The 24,795-nt window shown below is 41.5% G+C and overlaps 1 protein-coding gene across 5 annotated transcripts in view; it reads right to left on the bottom strand.

Moving 5' to 3' along the window:
- zeb2a (zinc finger E-box binding homeobox 2a) overlaps positions 1 to 17,704 on the bottom strand; it is a 48,666-nt gene extending 30,962 nt beyond the window's left edge. For 2 of the 5 annotated variants that reach the window (XM_056754533.1, XM_056754537.1), the window contains exons 1-2: positions 16,821 to 16,978; positions 15,359 to 15,489 (exon numbers count right to left, since the gene is read on the bottom strand). In XM_056754533.1, coding sequence (XP_056610511.1) covers positions 15,359 to 15,482 — 124 coding nt within the window. In that variant the 5' untranslated portion in view covers positions 15,483 to 15,489; positions 16,821 to 16,978. The other 3 variants (XM_056754536.1, XM_056754535.1, XM_056754534.1) reach the window with 3 other exon arrangements.
- Between the last annotated feature and the right edge of the window lie 7,091 nt (positions 17,705 to 24,795).

Raw genomic sequence — 24,795 nt, 5'->3', positions numbered from 1 at the left:
ACATTCAGTCGCGGCAGAAAGAAAGGCTAGGTCATGAACTACTTTTTGAATCACCTCAGCACCAAGCCATTGTTTTGTTCTTATACTAAAAACACTCTCTTTCTGTCATTTAGCTGGTCACATTGTGAATGCGTACTACAGCATCTTTGATGCATATTGTTTTGCATGTGTACTATATTTAGGTGCGTGTGAGTGACGGCTATCTTTAGACTGCTACAGTGGGATAATAGAAGATCAAAAGGGCTACAGCTGTCTGAACCCTCAGCTTGTCCCACAACCTTAAAGATCACCCGCAGACAGGACCTAAATTGCTGATACAATCTGCTCATAGACTGCAGTTCCCCGCTGTAGAAAAGGCTGCGGGGCTGTAATCCCAGGGGACACTCGGATGCCCTGCAAATTAGGCCAGAACTTAAGTCTAGACTCATGGAACCCAGGTGGTGTCAGGTTGCCAGGCCACCTGAGTTAGCATGTGGCTCTTTTTCTCCTCACCAGTATGTAATGTGTGGACCTCCGCGGGGAGGAGGGGAAAGAGGGGTCTCGGGCAAGCGTGCTCAGGTGTTTTAACAGCTGTCGACCCCCTTTAAGTCGCGGGGGTGAGGGGTGGTTAAAAGCACTAGGAAGTGACCGCTTGATCAACTCCAGATGCCGGAATAAACTGGAGGAGGCGACATCTACAAAAGGTGGGACTGAAATGTCAACCCACCGCGTCCCATTCCTGAGTCATGCTGGCATCTTTCCTCCTTTAGCCTAGCGGTCGCCCCCCTCCAAGCGCCAAAGATATTTGTTACTTGAAGAAATTGCTCCTGAGGGGCGGGGCGTGGAGATGGAAACACTCCTTCTTTTACCAGATTGCACCTCACATTCTCTACCTGTCTGAGACACCTCACTGGCTACCTCAGCAGTCGAGAGGGGAAAAAAGACTTTGAAAAAGGAAACCAAGCGCAACCCGTGCAACTATCCAAAGCCGCTGACTGGGAGCTGCGCCACCACCGTTCTTTCAATATGGAAGCACAGAGACACTGGCGCAGCCACTCAAGGTGCACTCTAAAGAAAGTGCATGAAGGACCCTTCTCTCTCTCTCCTCTCTTCTTTCTTTACCAATCAGTGCTCTGTTAATTTCACTATAGGCTCCAATTAGTAATTGGCTAGTGCTATTGTTGTAAAACAATCTGCCACTTAAAACGGGAGATCTCGAAACGCTCAAGCTGTTTTGCTTAGAATAGTTTTAAGTGCACTAGTTGCGTTTAAGAGCCTCGATAGTTCGGCAGAAATAGGGATCTGGGTAAGGACATTATCGTATCCGAATTAGAAGTGTTGCTGAAAGGCAAAATGAGTTACAGTTTTTATCTGAAAATGCTCTCAGTACCTTACCCACCATACTCGCACACACAATCTATGAATTTCAACATTTTACAATTCAAAAAACATGTTATGTTTTCCTTAAGCCACAATCCCACATGAGGTCTGTTACGTAGTCAACACATCTTCGCTTTAAAAATGTGCTTTGTAGTTATATCAAAATAAAAATATGTATTGACATGATAAAGCGTAAAGGTCAGATAACAATTGTGTTTACCACACATTATTTGTGCATGCAGGAGATTTGCACTCTAGTCTTTCACACTGTAGCTCAGTTCAGTTGTATCAGCTAATGTCACTTTTCAAAATAGCCACCTCTGTCAGCTTTTGTGGTAAAGGTGTGGAACTGTCAGGGCGTCAAAGATACACACCATGTGTGCACAGTAGGTGAAGATAAGCATCTTCAAAAGGACGCATTTAAGCTTTTTAAAATTGCATTTAAACTCAAGAGGCTATCAACGTTCACCTAAACATTGCAAAAAAAAACATTTGCAACGTCCAACTGGAGACAACAAAATTAAGCTTGAATCTACATCTTCACCAAATCAAACAGCTTTCTTTCATTTCCATCTTCGCTCTGGGTTCTGGGTAATATTTTGCATTAGCAGTCTCCTTGGGGAACACCTTTTCATTGGTTCTGAAGCCTTATTCCATCTTGGCGAGGCGATGCATTTCTCAGCCAGGCAAAAAGAAAAAAAGTATCCTAGAATTTTAGTGGGAAGAACACAGGCCCACCCACATGATGCCGGCTAGGAGCTGTGCTCCACATTAAAGAACAGATTTTTCACAGTTGGGAAACGGGATTTATTCATTTCCCCAGGTGGAGAGAGATATTGTTGCCTCCCTTAAAGTCGCCCGTGAAAGCATGCTGCTTTTATCAGAACACTTTAATATTAATCATTTAGAGCAACTTCAGATTTCATAGTGTCACATCACTGCTATGCAATTTCCACTTGTAAGATCGAGAGAGAGAAAAGTCATTTTCTACACTGCTTGTAACCAAAAGTTTGTTTGTTTACTGCTGCGTGTTATTGAAATGCAGTATAATTTATGTATGTATCACTGACTTCATAGTCATAGATGTGGTTAAATAATTTCTCAAAAGAAACAAGCGGTTTCCTTAAGTCAATTGTAACATAGCCAACCTAGAAGCATAGAGGATTTGTATCTAGTTAAGATCTAATAATAGATAAAAGAAAGACAGCTTCACACAAACGCTGATAATCATCACATATGAATAGCTGTAAATGCAACAGAGAGCAGAAGTACTGAGGAAAATGAGAGGTTGCTTATCAGGGAAGAGTCAAATAATTAGCTGAAATGTAACAAAATTGTGACTTTGTTACTGTGCAACAGAGGAAGTGTTTACAATAACACTTTATGAACGCAAAGCGTTTAAAAAAGAGGAAGTTTAGAGGTTTCTTGAGGGCTTTTAAAAACTTCTTTAGCTTCTTCAAATAAGGACATAACAGAGATTGGCTTTAAATGTGTATGTGTCATGTGTATATATTAAGATGTTCTTACCTGTGTTGGTGAAACGGCCATCAGCACCAAGAGAAAAAAGAGAAGAAGAGAGATAATTAGCATATACAGATTTAACTTGGACTTAAAGAGCATGCACATAAAAGTACACCAATGCCATGAAGTGACTGTATTGTGGCCTTGGGTAAAAATATAAACTTGATAGTTTATTTGTAATCATTTATTTACAGATTTTTATGTACATATATAGAGCCAGATACCTCAAATATAATGCTACATAACTGTCACATTCTTTTTATTAATATCACTTATGGTCTTAATCTGACAGGCTCGGTTACCCAAAACCTTAGAAGTTTCCCCCTTTCTCTTATCATACTTCAAAAACATTTCCTGACAGTTTTCGCTCTTGCTGTAAATTGGTTTAAATAATAACTGTAGACATTCCCAGGTCTTAATGAATGACCTTCTGGTCTAGTGCATGTATACACAACTAACATGTTAATTACTGTCTGCTGTTGCTTGAATCAATTTGCATTTAACCTAGATTTTCATTTGACAGGGATTATAGAATCTGATTGATGTGGTCAATATGAACAGTCTCGACAAACGTTTCAGAGAGAATAGTCTGTGCTGACTTTTTGGGAATAAATTATTTATAAGTCAGTTCAATATATATTCTTCTATCATGTTTCCTAAAGCCATACTCATGGACAGAAAACATACATACACACAACCAAAAAGGTCTCATGCACTGAAAAAGGTGATAAACTAAGGAAAATATTTTTTATTGATAACACACGTCACACAAGTTATATAATTACATTGTTAATCCGTAAGTAATATACGGTTTCTCGAGCTGTTCATATCAATCCAGCCATAGCCCACAACACTATAGTCTCACTAATTCCCATGTCTCAGACATGCAAACAAAAGGCCCACTCAAACAAGAGGTATGACCCCCACCCTGGCCTAGTGGGTCACCTATTTGTGCCTCCTCGTCTTCTTTCCCACGCCAACCTCATACTCATTAGGGCCCTGCGTAAAGGAGTCTGCTAGAGCATTAGTTTCAGGTGAACTGTTTGACATGGTGCCCAAGGATTTTGCGTTTTATCTCGACTGCACACTCTCTGCACAACACCCCATCTCATCTCCAGTCTCAACCCACAAATGTGTATTTGTTTGTTTGCTTGCTTGTCTGTGTACTTGGTTGCCAGACAAAAACAGAAAGAGTTGTCGCTCTGTTTCAGTTAACAGTCATAAACAAACAACTCAACAATCATCAACAGAAACTCACTCATTTTTTGCGCAATCATAAAATGATGATCAAAAGCATGACATGTCATTTTAAAGGTCACAAATACCTCATCGAACTTGTTTGTTTCAGCCCCGTTTCAAAATGGCCCGATTCAAATCAATTCAACAGGAAGTTTCCTGCACACTACATAATGCCTCATGTCAGAGCGTCTAATTTAGGACACTGCTGAATCTCCACCCTCGCTCAAGTGTTTTGGAGAAGACGTCAGCAGACCTTCTCATTCTTCACAGAGAGGTGCAGTTATCACATAACCTGTGGAAAAGGGTGGGCGCCATCCCGGGCCTTTAATTAAAAAGGAGAGTCTGTAAGCAAACTCATCTTTTTAAATGTTTACAGATGGCCGTGTGTCAACAGCACTCTGCCGATGGCCGTCGGTCGAGTGGCAACAGAGAGCTGTAGCGCGCTGTTTCTCTCAAACATTGTATTGAAGTTGTCTTATGTGGTATGACTGTTTTATGCCACTTCCTGTGTTGGGAAACATTAAGAGTGAGTAACTATCTCAAACTGTAAAGCCACATCTTCTGACCAGAGAAGCTACTTTCCAGCGAATATTTGTAACCAAACAGCTACAAGAATATACGTCTCTTGCTCACCTCAAACTGTGCTGTGTTAAGTCAACTCTAAATCACAATAAGAAAGCAAGTCATGGGAAATAAGTATGGGACTGGCATGGAAACTGTTTATGGGATGCAAACGCGCTGTTGACAGTATGCTCAAGCGTTGAATAAAGAAAATGTTAAAGCAGCAACAAATGAACGAGGGTAAATAGCTTGTGAGGACAAATTTATAGATAACATTCACGGTCAGTTGGGAGGTTCCTGGAACGTTGCTGGCCGACAGTTTTTGTTGGCGCTGTTAATGTAAACTATTCTTCCTTGAATAAGATGAGATGGGAAATGATTTGCCGTCCCCTAACACATCGGCCGTCCTTAAGCTACACGGGATGCAAAAATCCATCCAACAGGATTCGGTTCATGGCATCCGCCGCAAAAATGCTGGGATGTACGGTGGTGTATTTTTAGGGTGAACATGGAAAATAAAAAAGCTGGTGTTCTCTGTGGCTTCTCCGAGCTCTGTGCCTCGAGGGACAGCAACCACCCATTTCTTAGGAAAACAACATGTCCAACTAAAATGTCTGAAGTAGTGACTCGTCCAGCCATTCCCTAAAATAAACTGGCTTTTCAATAGCAAATATCTGAGCAAAAACCAATTCAGTTACACCTATTTGGCTTCTGCTGTGATGCATCATTCTGTCGAGAATGACTTGACCGAAGGATTTTTTAGATCATGACAAACTCTCTGTAATTGATGTGCAGTTTTTAGGCATTTATCTCATCAAATTGAGAAGCCTTTAGTTCAGCGAGCACATACCAATGCAAAGAAGTCTTGTATAGAAAAATACGTTTACACCCCCCCACCGCACACACATCACTTGTATCATTAGACTGGCCCTTGACCCTTTTGCATCTGCTCTCTCTAGGGGAGACACAAAAAGCAAAGGCTGTTTTCTCGGAAGTGACGCCATTAGTATCTGTTTGAATGTATCTAGACTGAAGAAATAAAATTAACAAATTTTACATTGAGCTCCTGTGCGGTTTTTTCAACAGTTCCCTTGGCAAATGAGTCAATCATCGGTCTGACTAATCTTGTTACCTGTGAAATGCATGCATGCAATTTCTATTGGCACAAAACTACTGAAAAGGCAGCTTAGCTGAGGCAAAACAAACTAGGCAATCGAAAGAGCCATAACTGTCTCGTCGGCTTTGATTTTGTTATGTTGTTTTTAAGCACCTCAAAAGACCTGTGCTGTAAACAACCTTTCACCTCACAGATACGGAACGTACTTAAAGAATGACTAAGCGATAAGGGGACGTCTTTTAGTTCTGACTCTGCGGAAAGCAATCTGCAATACGCTAGGTGCTGTTGGGAATTAAAGCACACCTTCTTTTTCTCGCCCTGGTTACTAAAGGGTTGTCGTTTACAGGGCGTTCGCAAGGAACAATCCATCTCACGGGAGCTCACAACATTCAGAAGCACCTTGTCAGATGCCGCCTGACCCAGTCGCTCCAACAGCACCCCGGGGGTGAAAAATAAAAAAGAACGAAACAATGACTGAGGGGTTGTGTGCAGCCAAGAGAAGAAATGAGGGGAGGAGGGGAGGTGACAGCGACAGGGAAAGAGAATAGGAATGCTCCGATGCTAAGCCCACCGTTCTACCATTTCCTCCCCCTCCGCATACACACACACACAGAGCCAGGCCATTGTACACCCAGGGGGCTTTGCAGATAAATGGCCGCATGTTAACCACATTTGACGTGCTGCACAAAAGGGGACACCGCGGGTCCCATGACGCAACCTGCAACAACTGAAACCCACCGCCAACCACCCCCCTCCCTCCGCTTCCTCACCTCACCTCCTCTTGCTTTGCTCGTCTAACGGAAGGGAAAAAAATACACGAGGTGAACTGATTGGGTGAGGCTGGGCGTCAAGTGCAGAGAGAGGCAAGACAATTCGTCGCTGGGCTGTGAAGACTTCTCAGCATTATGCCTGACTGGGCTTTTTGACCCAAAGCCATGTAAAAGCAGTGACAGGACTTGAATCTGAGAGGAAAAAGTTATTTTGTTTTTTTTTGTCAATTAAACATCATCGGCTTTATTTTAATCACTGAATCACGTTGAGGTCTTTGTTGATCAAATTAAAATAATAATGAGATCGGTTTATCAAAAATAAACAAAAAATAATGAAATGAAAATGTATTAACCTAAATGGCCTTTAAATTCAGAATTAAATCTCACTGGTGCTTAATAAACACTCCATAGGTAAAATAGATTTCACATCGTGTTAGGGATTGACAAGCTCCTATGTGCCAAAATGAAGCACATTTATGATGACAGGCCTGCAAACAGCCCGTTACGGAGCGGAAAACTTTACTTTGAGCATTTGCCATGGACCTCTCTTCCTTTGGAGCCCATTCAGGTACAAAAAGTGACCTCTGCACACCAGAGCATGGGAGCCAGCCTTCACTTTCACTCCTGCACCCACTCTCACAAGTACGAAGCCAAAAAAAGTGTGTGTTGGGGGGTGTCTCGCTTTGCAGCGCCAGCACTAACCTTTTCAGCCTCGTCACGTCTTTGATGCCTGACGGACTACACAAAAGCACCTGCTCCATCCCCGGAGAGCTTCTTTGGTTCCCCCCACACCAACCCCTGCTGACCTCACCGGCATTCCATCCCTTTGGGGGGCCCTTCCCATGGCTACCTCTTCCTCAGCTGCCCCCGGACCCTCCCGCAGACGCCCCCTTCACCCCCCTAATCCCACAGTAAACACGGCAGGGCCGGCCTGTTTGGAGGATGCACGGGACTTCTCACAGAGATTCGGGGAAAGGTGCACCACGGATAGGACCTCGCTGCGTGGGAATGAGGGAGGAGAGTGTACGGCTCCTCATTGACATGCAAAAGGGTCACTGGCAGAGTGAAAACCTCATAAAGTGACAAAGGCCTCTCCAGGTTGATGTGGAGATGGGTAAAGTCTTTGTTTAATGCAAATGTGAATTAAGGATTCAACAGCTCGATCCGCTGTGATAAAAGAATTTAAATCGACGGCCTCTGCCGATTGCCATAACAACTAAGAAAGCTATGAGTTCACAGGTAAAAAGTTTGAGCAGTTGAACAAACAACTATTCAGTGTTTCCTCCTTCTTTTGTCTTCAGTTTAACAAAACTACATTGTTATGCTCATTTGTGTCCATCTGTCGCTATGTGTGAAGAGAGAAAAAATAAATTGTCTACGAGTGTGTGATAGATCAACTAGTGGATCGACAGCTGTGCTTGTTTTCTGATACAATATAACAAGAAGAGTCTCTTATAAAAGATACATGGAGAGCATTGTAACATGGCATCACACTACGTTTCCAAATAATTTCACCCAATCAATAAATACTCAATTTTATAACTCTGTCTCACACCTCCAACCTTTACACAACTATCACTATCCTCCTTCCCTGCTTATTTGCACAAAAGCTGGTGTGTGAAGGGAATCAGCGGGCGGTGCCACCCTCATGTTACAAATGGCTCTTGCTTGGTTCTTCCCATTCTCCATTTCCTGTGTACCTTCCAAAGCATCACGTGACCCCTTCAACATCCCTAACACTCCCCTCCCCTCTCCTCCAATCTCTACCCGCCATACCCAGCCAGCACTGCTAGACAGTGCACTAATTGCAGACATGCCAGGCTACCGCCATAATAAAGACGGGGAGTTGGTGGGGGGGGGGTTGGGGGGTGGTGGTATAGCTTGCTCATTTGCGAGGATGGCTGAGGAAGGTGCCACACATGAATATTTCATTAGCTTTAATTGCTGAGGAACACTTTCTTTATGGCAGTCTCGCCGAAGAGGCCGCCGCTGGTAATAACGAGGCCTGGCCCATTGTAAAACTTGAAAAGCTGATGGCATTAAGACCTGTGATTTTGCCAGCTTAAAAAGGTGGGTTCAGTCATACCATCTGGATTTGTGGCACACATGGCAATACACTCTCTTTGCTGCCTACCAAATGGAAAACAATTAAAGCCTCACATCATTCACTTACAGTAGACCCTCAGGCATCAAAATGCAATTTTTGTGCATCAATATAACAAATTCATAGTCTCTCATCGTTTTCAGGTAATGGACAACTTTTCAGCAAACCCATGTAGAAGCAGCACAAATCCTAATAATCATACACATTCTGATAAATTAAATCTCGCTATCACATCCATCACTTCAGAGAAACCACATCAGTTAGTCCGTGCCAGTGTCTCATTTTAGCAACCAGAGACTGCTTTGACGGGGCCATCAGATCCAATCCTCCTGAGTGCTAGCGCTTACACTAAGGAAAAGGATCATTTAGCCCTGGAATGTAAAGCACAGGACATCCTCCATGATAAGGCAGGCATGCCTTGCCCGAGGTTGTGGGCCAGGAGTTATCGACTTGAAAGGCAGCGAGTCAGCACTACACTCAGGCCTTGGCTTCTGTGAGCGGAGTGTCTCCTCATTACTTTAATTGCTAGACCTGCAACCCTCAAAAAAAAGTTATGCCCTGTAATCTCAGACAAGAGCCCTGCTGGTGGACATTAGGAGAAGCAGTAAAGCAGAAAAGGCTGAGCTTGGTAACTTCTCTCAAATCCTCACCTATGATAAGACACGGCAGGTCTGTCTGTCAAAGGGCATGCAAAGAAGCAATTCTGTCAAGATTAATTTTCTTCAATCCTATTCATTACCGGAGGCAGCAATTTGACATTTGACAGCATCCATGGGACCATTTTTACAGTCAAATACCAGGAACTCCAACCAGTTCACATGTTGAAATGTACATGTTTCTTAGAAAAACTTTTACTTTCACTTTCATGTTGCAAATGGATGGCTGAATAAGTAAGTGTTTAGATAACAAGGCTGATTTAATTACAGCTATTGGCCCCTCTGACATAGACAAGCGTATTTTGCCTGATCTCAGTGCAGTGTCTGCGACTGTGGGTCAGAATGAAAGAGGCCATTACACTCGAGCTAATCTCGGAGAGCAATCTATTCCAATTACTTAACCACCGTATCACAGGCCAACATCTCCACCCTCATCACAGCAAAGGGAAGATACGCTACGGCAGACGCAGCCTGTGTTTTCTTTGGAGCTAGGCGAGGGGAAACTTTCAAACCCAGGTGATTGGCAGCCAGGCCGCAGCCTACAGACATGGACTCTTTGGCCTGTAATATAGATCTGGCATTAGGGCGGGAGCATTGTCAACAGAGTGGGGTTTAAGAGGCATTCACCCATACATGGGAGGTCTGAGCCCAGAGATGTCATGACACCTTAATCCACCGATCCGTTATTGATTGTTCCATGTGACTGTGACCTTCCCGGAGGTGTTCCACTAATCAAACGGGACATGTCCATGTGAATGCGTACTGTGTACGTGTGGGTGTTGTGAGAGGCAACACATAAGTTAGACTTAATCGGCCCGACTGTCAGGAAGATGATGGTTAAAAACAACTTTATCACAAGAAACACAGTGCTGCATCCCATTCTAAGTGCTTATCTGTTTTTTGAGCAAGTATTATTCACAATGCCCCCCCACACCAACACATCCCAGCCGAGCTCAACCTTAGTTCCATTCATTATCACCGGCACTGTTGTTTCTGCTGCCTGCCGTGACATACCTCATTATTGACCTTGGTAAATCCTCGCTGTTTAGGCTAACGGCAATTCGGCGCCACAAAATGTCACAGCGCTACTCTGCACTCAATCATGAAGAAAATGTGCACATGGTTAGTCGGGGGGAAGATGTACAACAAATCCTGTCAGTCACCTTGAACCACACACATAAACGTCCACGGTCGAACACCTTGAACAAACAACAGATAACTTGTAAAGTACGACCTCAGACTACGGAAACATAACATGCTATCTCGATCCTGATGGCCAGCGTGGGCGTTCTGGCACTCTTAGGCCAACTGCCCACACCCAACGTAGAGATGGCTTTGGACTGTGGCATTTGAAGCTGCATCATCTAGTAGAGAGTGGGAGAGCAGGAGAAAAGAGAACAGACTCGCTACTGTGAATTGCCCATATTCCGGTTAGTCACAAGTGACACAGGACTAACGAAGCCCCCGGTGGTGTTCTCCTGTCCCTCATAGCGGTGACAGATGTTGGGAGAGCAGAGTCAGATAAAGCTCTCTCTATCTCTCTTCACTAGTTAGGAGAGACACAAGAAAAATGAACAGGGGGATGGGCTTAATATAGCTTAACTTGGAATAAAAACACTATAGTTATGCCACGGTTAGAGAGTTTCCTGCCACAAAGTATAAGTATATAGGAATCATACCATCTCTCAGCAAATATTCCAAAATAACACAAGTTTCAAAAAGATTCTGTGGGAGCCCTTTGAAGCAGCGTGTACTTTGACCAGAACATACTTTTATGCTTCTTTACCTAGACCCATCTAATCTCTCACGCCCAGAGAAGAAGTTTGAGGCACACAATGGGGGCATGTCTCTTTGCTAATGTATGTTCCCTTGTCTTTGGAAGATAGCAGACTGCTTTAGCTTTAACCAGCCTCCCTGGGCCACCAGCATACAGCTTAATGCGATAATACGGCCGCCCGGTGAAGCATTAGGCCTTCTGCACCCCAGCAAACAAAGGACCCCCTCTTTCCAAGCAGGGTCCGTCCCCTCCCCAGTGTCCATAGGTGTTTGCTGAAGTAAATCGGCCTAAATCCTGCACAGCTTGGCCCGGTTGAAAGGGGAGGGGACTTGAATGAAGGTGTACAGATAATCTCCTTTTCTTACAAACAAAAAAAAAGTCGAGGAGGGAGGGAGCGAAACAGATAAAATTAAGAATTCATATCACATGGTGCATTTGAGTATTCTTACATTCTACTCTCTCTCTCTCTTTCTCTCGGTATGCCTGTGGATTTGCATTTGTGATCCCTGACCTATTGAGGTACAGGGGGAAAAACGAATGAAAGGCTAACACAATAATGGATGTCTTGTCTGTCAGTGAAAAGGCACAGGCGTTTGGCCCCTGACTGGATGTTTTGTCTCACTTCGTGAAAGCGATGGACCGCTAGAAAGTGTTGGTCCTGAGTGTGGCATCTGTCCCACCGTCCACACAAATCCATGGAACTCTAAAGACAAGCGCCTTGTTTCTCTTATCTCTATATCTGGGTCGACAGCTTATCTTGAATCCAGCAGATGTATGGCAACTTTGGGGGAAAAGCCAAAAATTTTGAATTTTTAAATGAGCATGATGCACAACAGAATTGTGTGCTCTTTCTACAAAGTGTCAACATAAACAACTAACACTTAACCTCTGTCGCAGCTCTTTAAAAATGAAAACCAACTATTCTCAGGCACTTGTGATATTTCTTTTGGGTCCATAAAACAATCTGTTGCTTTCCCCTTCAGTCCCCCCGCCCCCAGCTCTCCTCCTGTATACACACACTCTAAGTTGTTTTCTCTCTCACTCAATTCTTACTAAGCTTATCAGTGTCTCTCTTTTGGTCTCTCATAGTCCCTCCCTTCTCTCTCTCTCTCTTCTGTTACTCCCTTTTTAATACTTCCAGACTGGCATCAAGTAACATTATCTTGCCATTAGTGAGGACCCCGTCCCTCGGCTGGGGCAGTCGCTCGGAGTGGGCAGCGTAACCAGGGGAGTTTAACAATCACAAACAGGCACCAAAGTTATGTCACCCTACCTCAATACCTCTAGCTCTCTCCCCTGGCCTATCATAATTTCCACCTCTTCTATCCTCACTCGCTCACCCGCTCTCCCTTTCTCTTTCCCTCTCTTTTCATCTCTGGCTTTGGGATGCTGAAAGCGAGAGAGTGGCCTGGCGGCAGTGAAAGGGCTGAATTGTGATTAAGGAGGAGGAGAGGAGCTCCTTTTCTTTGTTCTGCCCTCGGGGGTGTTTACTGAGGGGGTGTGTTGTGGAGGAGGGAGAGAGGAGGTGAGGGAGAGAATAAGAGGGAGAGAGGGAAAAGGGGGTGGCTGCGACATGGCATAACAGATATGAAAGGCATTCAGGTCAGCAAAGATGATGGTACTGCTGGAGAGCTACTTGAGATGTATGTGTGTTTTGAGAGCGAGACCTCGATTTGTAAATGTGTGAAGAAATAATGGCTAGAATTTACACATATTTTTTTTTAAAAGGGTGATTTAGTAGGAAGAGGTTATAGAAGGAGGGTGAAAGGTATCGCAGCTGCATTAACAATGGCCCGGTTGTGCGCGATACGTGCCAAAGACAGTACACTAGACACCCTGGTACTGCCGATTAAAAGAGCATGCCAATGAGATGCCCCGATGACAAGCCATTGTCTTAGTGCTTTGTCTCGGTGAACCTGCTAGCCTATTTATGCCATCTGAACAAATATCGCACAATGTTCCTTTCAGAGAAACAACTGATTTAATCTGGTAACTGCAGTGACTCAATCGTCATTCCCACAATGGTTTCTGATCTTTTGTATTAATAATACATCTAGCAACGGTTTCTGAAACAGCCAAAAAAATGCCTCCCAAATTTTTTTACATTTTGAATGTTAGCATCTTTAAAACACAGTGAAACATTATGGACATGGCACAGTTTCCCACACAAAATAACAGGAAAATTGAAGGAAATTAAAAATCAATGAAGCTTCATCACAGCATCATGTAAAGCTTGCAATTGCCTATGTGATGCGTCATGACACAAAGCAACATGCAACAACAGAACCAGGACTACCTATAAAACACTGCAACTTTATAGCCTTGCGCCTCTGACAGTTTTGTCAAGCTGGCCCTCACAGCTGGATGTGACGTGCTGTGAAAAAGAGGGGGAGGTTGGGGGTGTGGGTGGGTAAATGACAACCACAACACAACTGCAGCCAGATAGGAGATCGAGTTTCACATAGGGCCTAATGTGACCTCCCATTGGGCCCTCGAAACAGCGGGGTGGGGCCGCGGTCCGAGGAGAAGAGGACCGACGAATCGGCCTGAGCTACAAACTTTATAAATAAATTTGTTGTTTAACGAATGTGTTATTTTAACATCCATTTTTAAATCTAAAAAATGTGTAATGGCGTTAAAAAATCAAGATAGTAAAAAATCGCAATCGGATTTATGTAGAAAATGTTATGGATTATTTTAAGTAAATATTGCAGAATAATTGCACGCAGTCATATGCTATGCAGCGTTAAAATCATACGATTTCTAATGAAACACATTAAACAAGAGGTTGTGAACATATATACAATTTATATAATTTACATAAATTACAACGTATTGTATAGAAGAAACCGTGTAATCGTGCTTCCAGGCATCTACCCAACTCACGTCATACAAAGTAGGCTATTTTGTTACAGATATCTAGTTCCCAACTTGTTCTTCTTAAATATTTTTTCTATCTAGTAATCAACTTTGCTTTTTTATTATGATCTCTATCTAATTAAAGATAAAAAACAGAAACAACAAAGTTTAATAACTAAGAAATCATTTTGTTTCTGTACGGGCCTCATTCCGAGCAAACGCTCCCACATTTTTTTTTATATTCACACCGCTGGGAAATAAACTGTTGTGTCTCCTTTTCGGACATAGCCTACGAGAGAAACACGAGATTGCTAAATGATCGTTTTAATAATTTTTGCCCCCATTTTAAAACAGAGTTTCAACCCATCGACTGTATTCAGTGTCGTGCTCCACCGACATGGTACATTGATTTTTATGTAATCAATAGCTCGCATTTAATAACGAAATGAGGTCAAACATAACAGACACTTAATATGTGTACGTACAGCTCTCAAAAATAAACAGTGACGTATTTACATGCATATATGCATATGCAAGTTGATAGGCTAAAACAATTTATCAGAATAATTTAAAGTCTAGTCAAACTGTTTAATTTAATGTTAACCTTATCCTCTTCACAAATAAAAAATAACTTTTATTAACAAACGGGGGATGGGAATGAGTGAGTAATATCTTGACAAAGTTGTTTGGAAGATGAGTTTGTTGTTCTTTGTGACTAAAATGCTCCTCAGGCCATTCCTGCTGCACTATGACTTATTATTTTATCGCAACAAGCCCACAACACATTTTCGCTTCAATTTTGTTTTATCTCATAATGGTTTCAATAAATCGTAATACTCGAGCTAACTTATAAATTAAGAAACTGACGAAAAGTGTCTCAACACATAACCTGTAACCGCACAGCAGTTCTTCACTTCCTTACAACTTCACCAAAGACAGAAGTCCACCGAACAGCGTTTTAACTTTCAGAACTTACTATAACATATCACAAACATGACTTAAAACAACTTTCGTAAGCAAACAAAAGTATTTAGAAGCTTATTGTGTCCGTCAGAAGACGCGCACTCACTCACTCTCACACACTCACTCACTCACATAACGGTTTTGTGCTTGTGAGATAATAGACGCTCTCTGGCAGACCGTTACACTACTCCCCCTGTAAATACTGCTCTCTTACACCATTTACTCTTAAACATCCTTGAGACAACGGACAGCTTAAATAAATAAATGTATAACAAAAGACGACAACATTAAAGTTTACACTGTCGCAGGGTTTTACGAACTCATCTGTACTGGGCTTCAGTTGACACCGCACAATCTTAACCAAATCCAAGTATGTTTAAAGACGTAAGTACACGCCGGAGTTGAGTTTTTCAATAAAATATACTTTCTTACCGTTCTTTCTCCTCGGGTTGGCCTGTTTTCTCCTCTTACACCGGGGACCCTCCGCCATGATCTCCTGCTTCATTGATAAGAGTGGGTCAGATGGCAGCAGTCCGCATGGGCTCCGCTCCTTCATCCAAGATCTAGCAACCAACACACACACGGCAACAATTGTACTCTCAGGGGTGGAAGGAGGATGTGCGTCGGTCACAGAGGAGCAGACGATATTTTGTCAAGTAGAGTAACTGAAGTCCGAATGAAGTTATCCAGGGGGGTTTGTTTAGAGGGACCGTGAGCGTCCTGCGCGTCGCCTGATCTTTTGAAGTGTGTGTGTGTGATCGGACAGCAGCGCGTCAGTGCGCGAATGAAGGGGGACGGACACACCGACACCTTCAAGTTACCATAAAGCCTGCGTGCTGTCTAAACAACATTTCACTGAATGAAGACGAAAAAGTTTTCTGCAGCTTGTCTTTAGTGGAAATGCTTTTTTTAACCAAAAACGCGTTTTTTTCTCTTTCTGGGTTGAGTTGATAAAGGCGTGAGATCTAATGAGCCACTTTCTTTGTGAGCCTGATGGATGTCTGCTTTATTTTTCTCCAGTCTGATATATTCTGATTAACCGACAATTTATGAATTATTATAAAAATCGAGTTATTACGGTTTTACAAAAGTTTTACAAAACAGTTTTATTTATTTTATTTTAAGGCAATCTATTTTATATGTATTAAGCAGAAAACAATCACAAAACTGTTTAATGACATAGTGCTATTTCTTAAAACTTTTAAAATAATTGTTTACAATGAATAAAAATCTATAAGAGTTTTAGTGCAACTGTGTCCCAGAGATAAGAAATTGTGCATTGGTCACAGTACCTTGTTGGAGAAGATGTGCTTTCGAATCCTATAATAATCCACATAATCACATCATAACAAACGAGATAATAAACAAGTCCACATCATCCTGTCATCACAGTTTAGGTCGAAGTATTTTGGAATATTCGTGGGTGATTAACAGCAACCAGGATGCTGACATCAAAATCTAAGTGATTTATTTATATTTCAGCTGTTATTATTATTATTTCAAATTCATGCAATAAATATCTCAGTACATATACTGATGCATTAAATGTTGAAACGTTTAAACCCAAACTGGTTCACATAACATTTGATTTGCATCTTTATTCTTCTCATTTAAAATGTTGTCGTCTAACGGGGATACCACGGTTTATAAGAGCTGCTTTAAATCGGTAAACTTGTCAATTTTACGTGCCTCTTCATCATCATCAACCCTGTAAGAAGCTGCCGGTAGCTATGTCACCGTCCGTGAGGCGCGCGCACCTTTCTCACCTGAGCCGGTAAGCTGCTGAAGCCAAGTTGATTACAATTTCATATTCGAGAGGGGGGGTAAAAAAAGTCCAACAGTGTATAAAAAGCATCCACAAGGACTCAAGTACACACGAAACAGGCTCACCTACCCGAAAATACACGAAAATTCCCAAAAAGGCCGGCTACAGGGGAGGAATACGCCACAGAGAGAGATGTTTGTAGCGCCGAGGAGGACTCTGCTTTATAATGAGGGACCGTTATTCCTGATGGACAGGTTAGGACTGATCTCTGTGAGCCACAACACGGAACAAACCTGAGGACGCACTGACGTGTTCCGCCTCTTCAGATGACATTTCTACGCTCTCTCTTTTACTTTTGCGCTTCGAGACTCTGACACACACGCCACCTATCTTTACACGGCGGGATAGATGGAGAAACACTGGCGTGAGGAAGTGATGGTTCGTCTGATGGCACAGTTCAGGTCCCATCTGACGTGCTGCAGTTCAGGTGTGGGACGCTGGAAAGGTGATGCGGTAGAGATTTCCTGTAAAATAGAAAAGAGCAACAATCGTTACAGATCGTTATAAGACCACCGACAGCACTACCATAAGAAACGAGGGATGTGCAAGAAGAGACGCAAAAAAAGGCTGCCGGTGCTGCGCTGCTTCAGTGATCTGACAGGTAGCTCACCTGTGCGTGGTGCATGCGCGCTCCCCGCACGCGCTCTTTCTCATTTACATTCGATATCATAGTTACTTCTTGTTTTGTGCGGTGATGATTGTTGCATATTAGCATAGCCTACATATGTCATTTATGTGATTGTACTAAATTCGGATTGTTTGTATTGTAAACATAGACATTTGTTTCTTCGCAGTCTTTAAAAAAATGTTTTTCGTGTTTGTATTGAATATTGTTGAATTTGTTGCTGGAGGTGATAATAAGAAATCGATTAGATTCCAAATAAAGTCATAAATCATCTAAGCTAAAATATTTTCTTCAGGAAGATTGATTATGAAGTCAATTGTGCTTTCCATCGACTATTTTTCTTAGCTCTATTAAATATTTTAATAATTTATTTTACCAGCGCTCCGATGTTTCAGCACGCCCCCTTAATAAATGCACTCTGATTGGTACAGTGTAAAGAAATGTACCCTCCCCGAATTCATACATTTGTTTTTGTATGGATTACTAATTGACCAATAAAACGACAGTGCTGTTTCGTGTACTTATTAAAGACCAATTGAATGCGTTATATTAACATATGCATTTTATTTAGATTCAGACATTGGTTGAGCATTGCGCATTTACTTGGAATTATTGCGAATGCATACAAATATGATAATGAAATAGCAGCAATTATACAAAGCTATATTCATTGTCATTTTTATTATTTCGTTTTTTTAGCACCATGTCTACCCAATATCAAGGGTGAACACTCTAAGCCGCATTCATTCTTTTCCATCATCATGCATTTATCTACTTTTATGAATGTGTGTTTGTGCTGCTGCTGCTGAGTGTGGCGTGAAATTGGATCACAGTCGAAAAAATAAAACCCTCACCTAGAAATTTATTTGTGTCGATTGTTTTTTTTTAAAAAATTCCTGAAATAATTTGACCTATTTCTGACGGAGTAAACGAAAGAATGGATCTCAGTTTACTGTCCTGTGTTCTGCGTGCGGTGCTGTGTAAATTGGTAGCAGAAGTTCAGCTATATTACTCATTCACTTTGACTGGAATCAGCTCCCCTCGCGAGAATCCTCACTAATACATTCCGAGGATAAAACGGCATATATTCAATTCCTGATTCTTCAATTCACAATGATAGAAATACGCTTGAATAAAAACCAACGTGACACCATATTCCTACATTTCACCCACATACTTTTTTACCCAAATGATCCCTTTGTTTCAATGTTTTATTACAACATCTTTTTCTGCTCTTTCTAATCGTTTGCTCTGAATTTAGTTTTGTTGAGTTGTTAGGATTTGATTATTATTACTTTGTATCAGACATGTGGCTTTTGATATGACTGAAAAAATGTTTATCTTATTTTAACAATATTAGAATCAGTAAACTATGTAATAAAGTGAATGTTTTTTTATGCTTAACAAAAATGACTAAAAACAGAACCACATTACCTGTTGCTGAGGAAAAAAGGTTTGAGAACAAATCAAGCTATCACATAATTACTAGGAACTCAATTTGTTCGACATTTCCTGTTGCATCATCAGTCTGTGGGAGTTTATTGCTTAAAAAAAGCATGAGAGCAGAGAATAAAACCCTGCCTTCAGTTCACACTACATCACCAATCGTGTTTGACAAGACATCAGACAGTGCCATCGGTTTGAGGGTGAGAGAAAGCGACACAGAAGAGCCTCAATCTTTTTAGTAATAAATAACGAGTTAGACTTTATTACAACGCAAGCTTCTTGTATAGGAACACATATGTGACAGACAATGTGAGGTAAAAGGGAAGTTCTGCCACCTCATCTTGCACTCTTTCTTAAGTATACTTCAGTAACACAGTTTAATCTAGGCAAAGTGAGTATAAAACAACCAATTCTAGGAAATATAAAAGAGAACTGAGAGCATGAGTCAACAAAAACCTGAGGAAAGGTTGACCATACTGCAACCACGTGCGCTCCTAGTCACCCACACCCACAAACACATTGCAAAATACACAATCTCTGTATGCACTATCCCCTGGTGTATGAAATATATGCAAATGCAAACTTTATGCAATATGCAAAACTTTCCCATATAATATAAAAAAGTATTAATATTCCACATTATTGAGTCAACTTTGGGATTTATACGCTACATGGTAACAAACACACTTGTATGACACCTACAATGCTGCTCTGTCCCATATTTAAATGTCACCACTCTCCCTCCATCAACCCACACTCTCTCCACCCCCTTCTGTCTGGACTGCTCTGCCTTTTAAGACAATATGTCTGCATGAGGCGAGGGTCTTCCCCAACCTATTGTCAGTTATAGCATGGGTAAGCTCTAGGTGCTAGTCAGAAAACATGGGGCCTCATCATTTGATGTACACAGGGAAACACAAATCCCCCAAAAGCATGATCCAACCCAGCTACAGCGGCTGTCAACACAAACACATCACTAATCTGAGTGCATCTATGGCAATAATACAAGTCCAAGTGGACAGGAGAAGAGTGGGGGAGTGTTACGGCCTAATCCTTGGAGGAAAAAAACAACAGATTAATAATAGACCTTGGAAATATAACACTATTTTGGGGAGGGGAGGTCAGGGCTTGGTTTCACCCAAAATTGAGTGAGTGATATGCAGGGGCATATGGTTGCTCTATCATCTTACAAAATAAAGGAGGATTAGTGCTTTTGGACGAGGATCTATGATGTGATTACACCCATGTCTTGGAAAAGACTTTGTGTTAAGGGGCAATCAATTGTGTAACAACCTTCACAATGTTTGTCAGAAGCTCCCAGTACGTTCTAATATCAAGTACAGTTCTAAAGTCAAGACAGCTTTAGGTTCTTTTTAAAGCTTTAATGAATGGAGAAGTTTTCTTGAGATATTTTCCATTCTTTAATCTATTGACCTCTTGCTGTGTATACCGCTGGACTGTGACCTCCTGACCCTTTGAAAGACACCCCGCAGGACTGCACTAAATGGAATGCACACCTTAGCTTCTCTATGACTCGCTTTCATTTTGATTACCGCTGTAATATGGTGTAACAGATCTTTTCCTGTCCAGGTTCCTGTTTAGAGTCTTTCCTGTAAATGTCATGTGTCTTCCCATTAATTAATCATGCTTTATGACTACACAACATTTCTATGTATTGTACTTTCTTTGTTTAATTCAACCCTGCAGTGAAACAGTTTTTTCCTAATTTTACTTTTAAATGAAAAAAAAAGTTTTTACGTTGAAGTGGTTTGAAAACTTACATTCACTTCAGACATGAGCTTCAGCAAAGCAACTGTTTGGAAATACCTTTCATTTCCAGGTTTGATTCCCAGGGAACACGCTCTCATCCTGAACAAAAGAGTGCACTGTAAATTGCTTTGAATAAAACATCTGCCAAATGCATAAAACTAAGTAAATATGACTTTGTCACATTCCCACAACATTCATGTTTCACATTTATGAAGCAACTGCACATGCTGTACTGCTTACAGCATCATCAGAATAACACTATTTATCTTTTAATGCGTGTTATGTTTTTAACCAGACGGTCTCAGATTTGGACCCCCCACGGTCGACTGGATTTGGACCCCCCAGCATGCACAGGAATATGATGTAGAAGGTTAAGCCTAATGATACATTTTACTCGCCTGTGCCCTACTACGAGTGCTGTAATTCCAGCCGTCCTCAGCCATCATTTATCCATCCCTTCATCCTTTTCTCTCTGCCCCCCAACCTCCTCTAATACATCTTCAGATTAAGGTAGACCACATGTCACTGCTGGAGATTACCTTACCTAGTAAACTATTAACATTTATGGCCCAGGGAGGGATTAGTATACCTAGCTGGCTATTATAGTCAGAAGTCCGGCGGTTGAGTCAGTGACTAATGTGAGTGTCACAAGCAAATGCAGCGCAGTCTGGGCTGAAACCCAAACTTCAACACCTGTCAGGAGTCAAGGGTGTTTGCTGTGCCTCCACACACCTGTTGTGGGTCTATCAAACCGTGGGGCCCTCGTGATTTGTGCCAGGTGGTGACATTCAGATGCACATTTGCGCACACACGCACATGCGTGTGCACAGACACGCATGCACAATTATGATCTCCCTGACAGGATGCCTGACATAAGCTGTATCGGTAAATCCCTGCCGCAACACACCTACGCTCCAATTTCTTGGCAGACGATTTCAGTGGAACAAAATTTTTATTACAAAAAAACTCTGCTGGGTTCAAGTATATTATGTCCAATTCCTGTCTGTAAACACTGAGTAAATGCAAAGGAACCACTGTATCATTTTACTGTGGCACATTTCTGTCAATTGCTCATTCGACTGTTTATGGCCTCACATCAGATATACCAGATTATGTTGGCAAATGTTTTGGTGCCTGCATTCAAATCATCTATGATGAAACAAATTACACAAGCGATGACATACGATAATCCACAACAACTGAACAAATGGCATCTCAAAACCTGAACAACAAACTGACACCACCATGTAACATTAACAATAAAATACAAATCATTGCCATTAGTTATTGCATTAGTTATCAGGAGCTATAAATATACAATAACCTTTGAACAGCATTAAAATAGGTAAATGTTCATTTATAAATATTCCATTGCACAAGTTAATTTATAATACATATTCTAACATTCATTTATACATCTTGAAAGATAAAATATGTATTAGTGTAAGTAGAAAAGATTAATAAATGCTGTCAAAGTAATGTTCATAGGATATTGTTATAAAACAACAGCCCCATTCCAAAATGTAATAATTCCTATTATGTCAACGCATTTCATTTAAACTACATTCTACTTCAAAACTAGGTCCCATTATTAAGATACAAATGGGCTAGTAACCTTTAAAGAACAGCCTATTAGTAATTTCAAAATGGGAAAAATATTTATGCCACAACAGGAGAGCACAATAGCAAAAGTCCCTGCTACAAGTCATCTCTAGCGTCTGTGCTTGGTCATTCTCACGCTGAGCTTAGGCAAGTGAGAAAATGTGCCGAAATTGAGCTTCAAAGGTATGACGAATTGGAAAATGTAATGAAACCTCCTACTGGAAAATGTGCAATGGTAGCTGATACAGGTGAACAGAATAACTAATTGTAAAAAGTCTATTTAATTGTCTATGAGCTAGATCCATCATCGCTTTTGCAAAAAAAATGTTTAACATTTTGCCCTATTACAGTGGTGAAATATTCTTGCACAACAGCCCTTGACCTTCCACATATCCCAAAATCCAAAATGAAAGAATATGATGAATCCCGAAAAAGTTTCAATTTCACATTCTTCAAATTGAAACCACATATCACAACTCTTGTGTTCATTGCAAAAGTGAAAAAAAAAAGATGTCCTCAATTCACACTCAACGATGTTGTTGAACAGTTCTTTAAATAAAAGTTACAGTAACCTCAACATCAAAAGAAACCAATATGAATAGGATGAGAAATTACCATTCATTTCTCACTCGTGTATTAAAGCAATTTCTCTTTTTAAATGAAGCAGCGTACAATTTCATGCCCTGTTAAAATTAGGCTCTGGTGCAGTCGCTGAACCTGCACTCGTGTTGCTGTCAGTTAAAGGACAGAGGTTGTAAAAGTCGGTTGAGAGGGGAAATATAAGAGTAATATCACATCGAGTGACACAGAAGCCACAATGAGCTCTGAATTGTAATCAATGGTGCCCAGAGTGATGCGTCGAGCTCCTGTCAAGCTGACAAAGAGACAGGCTGTCAGGTCAGGGCTAAATTTACACTCGAACTGGTCTCTGCTGTTTCCTCAGGCCTGTCATAGCTGCCCTCAGGTTTACAGATAAAGAAGGCCGGATACTCAAGTGTCTTGACAAGTTTGACAAAGCATAGGAACTGTAGGTTGGAGCATTTGTGTTGGTGTGTGTGGACAACGCTGGTGCAGTGTCCCTGAGAGAGAAGAATGATACAGGAAATCTGCTCACTCCAGATGTACTGCAAGAGGGTGGAAAGCAATTTGTCCTTTTATACATACATGCACAAGGATCACATGTTTTGAAGGTCAGCTGAGACCGTGCCCACCTGTGATCGATACGACACTTGATCGTCTCCAGATTTCGGAGGCTTTGCTGCAATGATATACACATGATGCAAGCTTGCAATATAGCAACCAGGAGTGTGCATACACACCTTAGGAAACTATGTTATTAACTTTTAAAGCAATAATTTTACATAATTTAAGCGGTTTTTATTGGGTATAGTGAAAATGGGTCAAGAAAAATGACTGCTTTAAGCAGAAGCTCATGTGTGAGTGGTATTGAATATGGACCATTTCACAAGATGCAGATGCTGGTCCAGAAGAATTTCCAGTAAATGTTTTATCTTATTAATTTAAATATCATATGTATAGTTTTATGTAGAAAATAATTAGTTGTGTACGTTTTGATTTGATTTGCCAATGTTTAGTTGGTTGTATTTTGTTCAAATGTTTGTGTAGTGTAAAAATCTGAAACAGGAAGTTCATCTGGACCACCTTTGTTAACGTCTTCAAAAGTGGTCTATACCGACACCCCACTTGCTTCATTTTCAACAAATCAGCACTACTGCCCAAAAATTATGTCATATAACATTCCCAATCCAGGCTAATTGTGTTATACGCACACACATGCACGTAGCCACCCACCCAACACACACTTTTCAGGTCATCCCTATGCACCAGTAACACCTTACAGTTCACAAGTTCATTAAAGTAAAACACCCAGTGTCCATGTGCGACCCACGGGTAAGGCAACAGAAGACATGCAAAACCTGAGCGTGCTCTGGCCCCCGTGCTGAACCCTCTTAATCGGCGCTCAGGAAACAGCAAAGCTAATCTGCAGGGGAAGCAGCGAGGTGAAGTCTGGTGGGCTGGAGAGGGAAGTGTGCAGGAAGTGACCAGCCTCTGATTACTGTACACACGGCTGTCACGGCCATCATCACCTCCCCCGCTACACGCTGAGTGTGTGCGTGTGTGGTCACCTTTCCCCAATGCGTGTCTTTGCATAAAATAATTTTAAGCTACATTTACTGTCAGCACCTATTTTGGTTTTCTTGCATTTGAGTGTATGCTGAATAAGAAGCATTAGGCTAATTATCGTTTAGGCCATGACACTCACAAAAGTGCACTGCCATGAAACCTGTTTAATGGACTTGGAGTGGATTGTTTAAAATCATTTATGTCAGACTCTTTTATCTGTTAATTCTGTATTTGGGTGTTAAATGTAAATTTACAGCAGTGTTCTGTCCTGACATTATGCTTATAGGATAAGAACAGAAAAGACGACACAGCCTTGATGAAATATCAGCTCTTTTGTAAAGTATACCAACTGCCACAACAAGACAAGGATGCATGTTTGATCCCACCGGCTGAAGCACTACAAAGACAGAGAAAGTCAGACAGAATCTGACAATCTGAATCTAGAGACAGCGAGAA

This window comes from Triplophysa dalaica, chromosome 8 (assembly GCF_015846415.1).
Source record: "Triplophysa dalaica isolate WHDGS20190420 chromosome 8, ASM1584641v1, whole genome shotgun sequence".
NCBI lineage: Eukaryota > Metazoa > Chordata > Actinopteri > Cypriniformes > Nemacheilidae > Triplophysa > Triplophysa dalaica.
The sequence above is the reverse complement of the archived record's forward strand: the minus strand, read 5'-3'. Positions and strand labels throughout refer to the sequence as shown.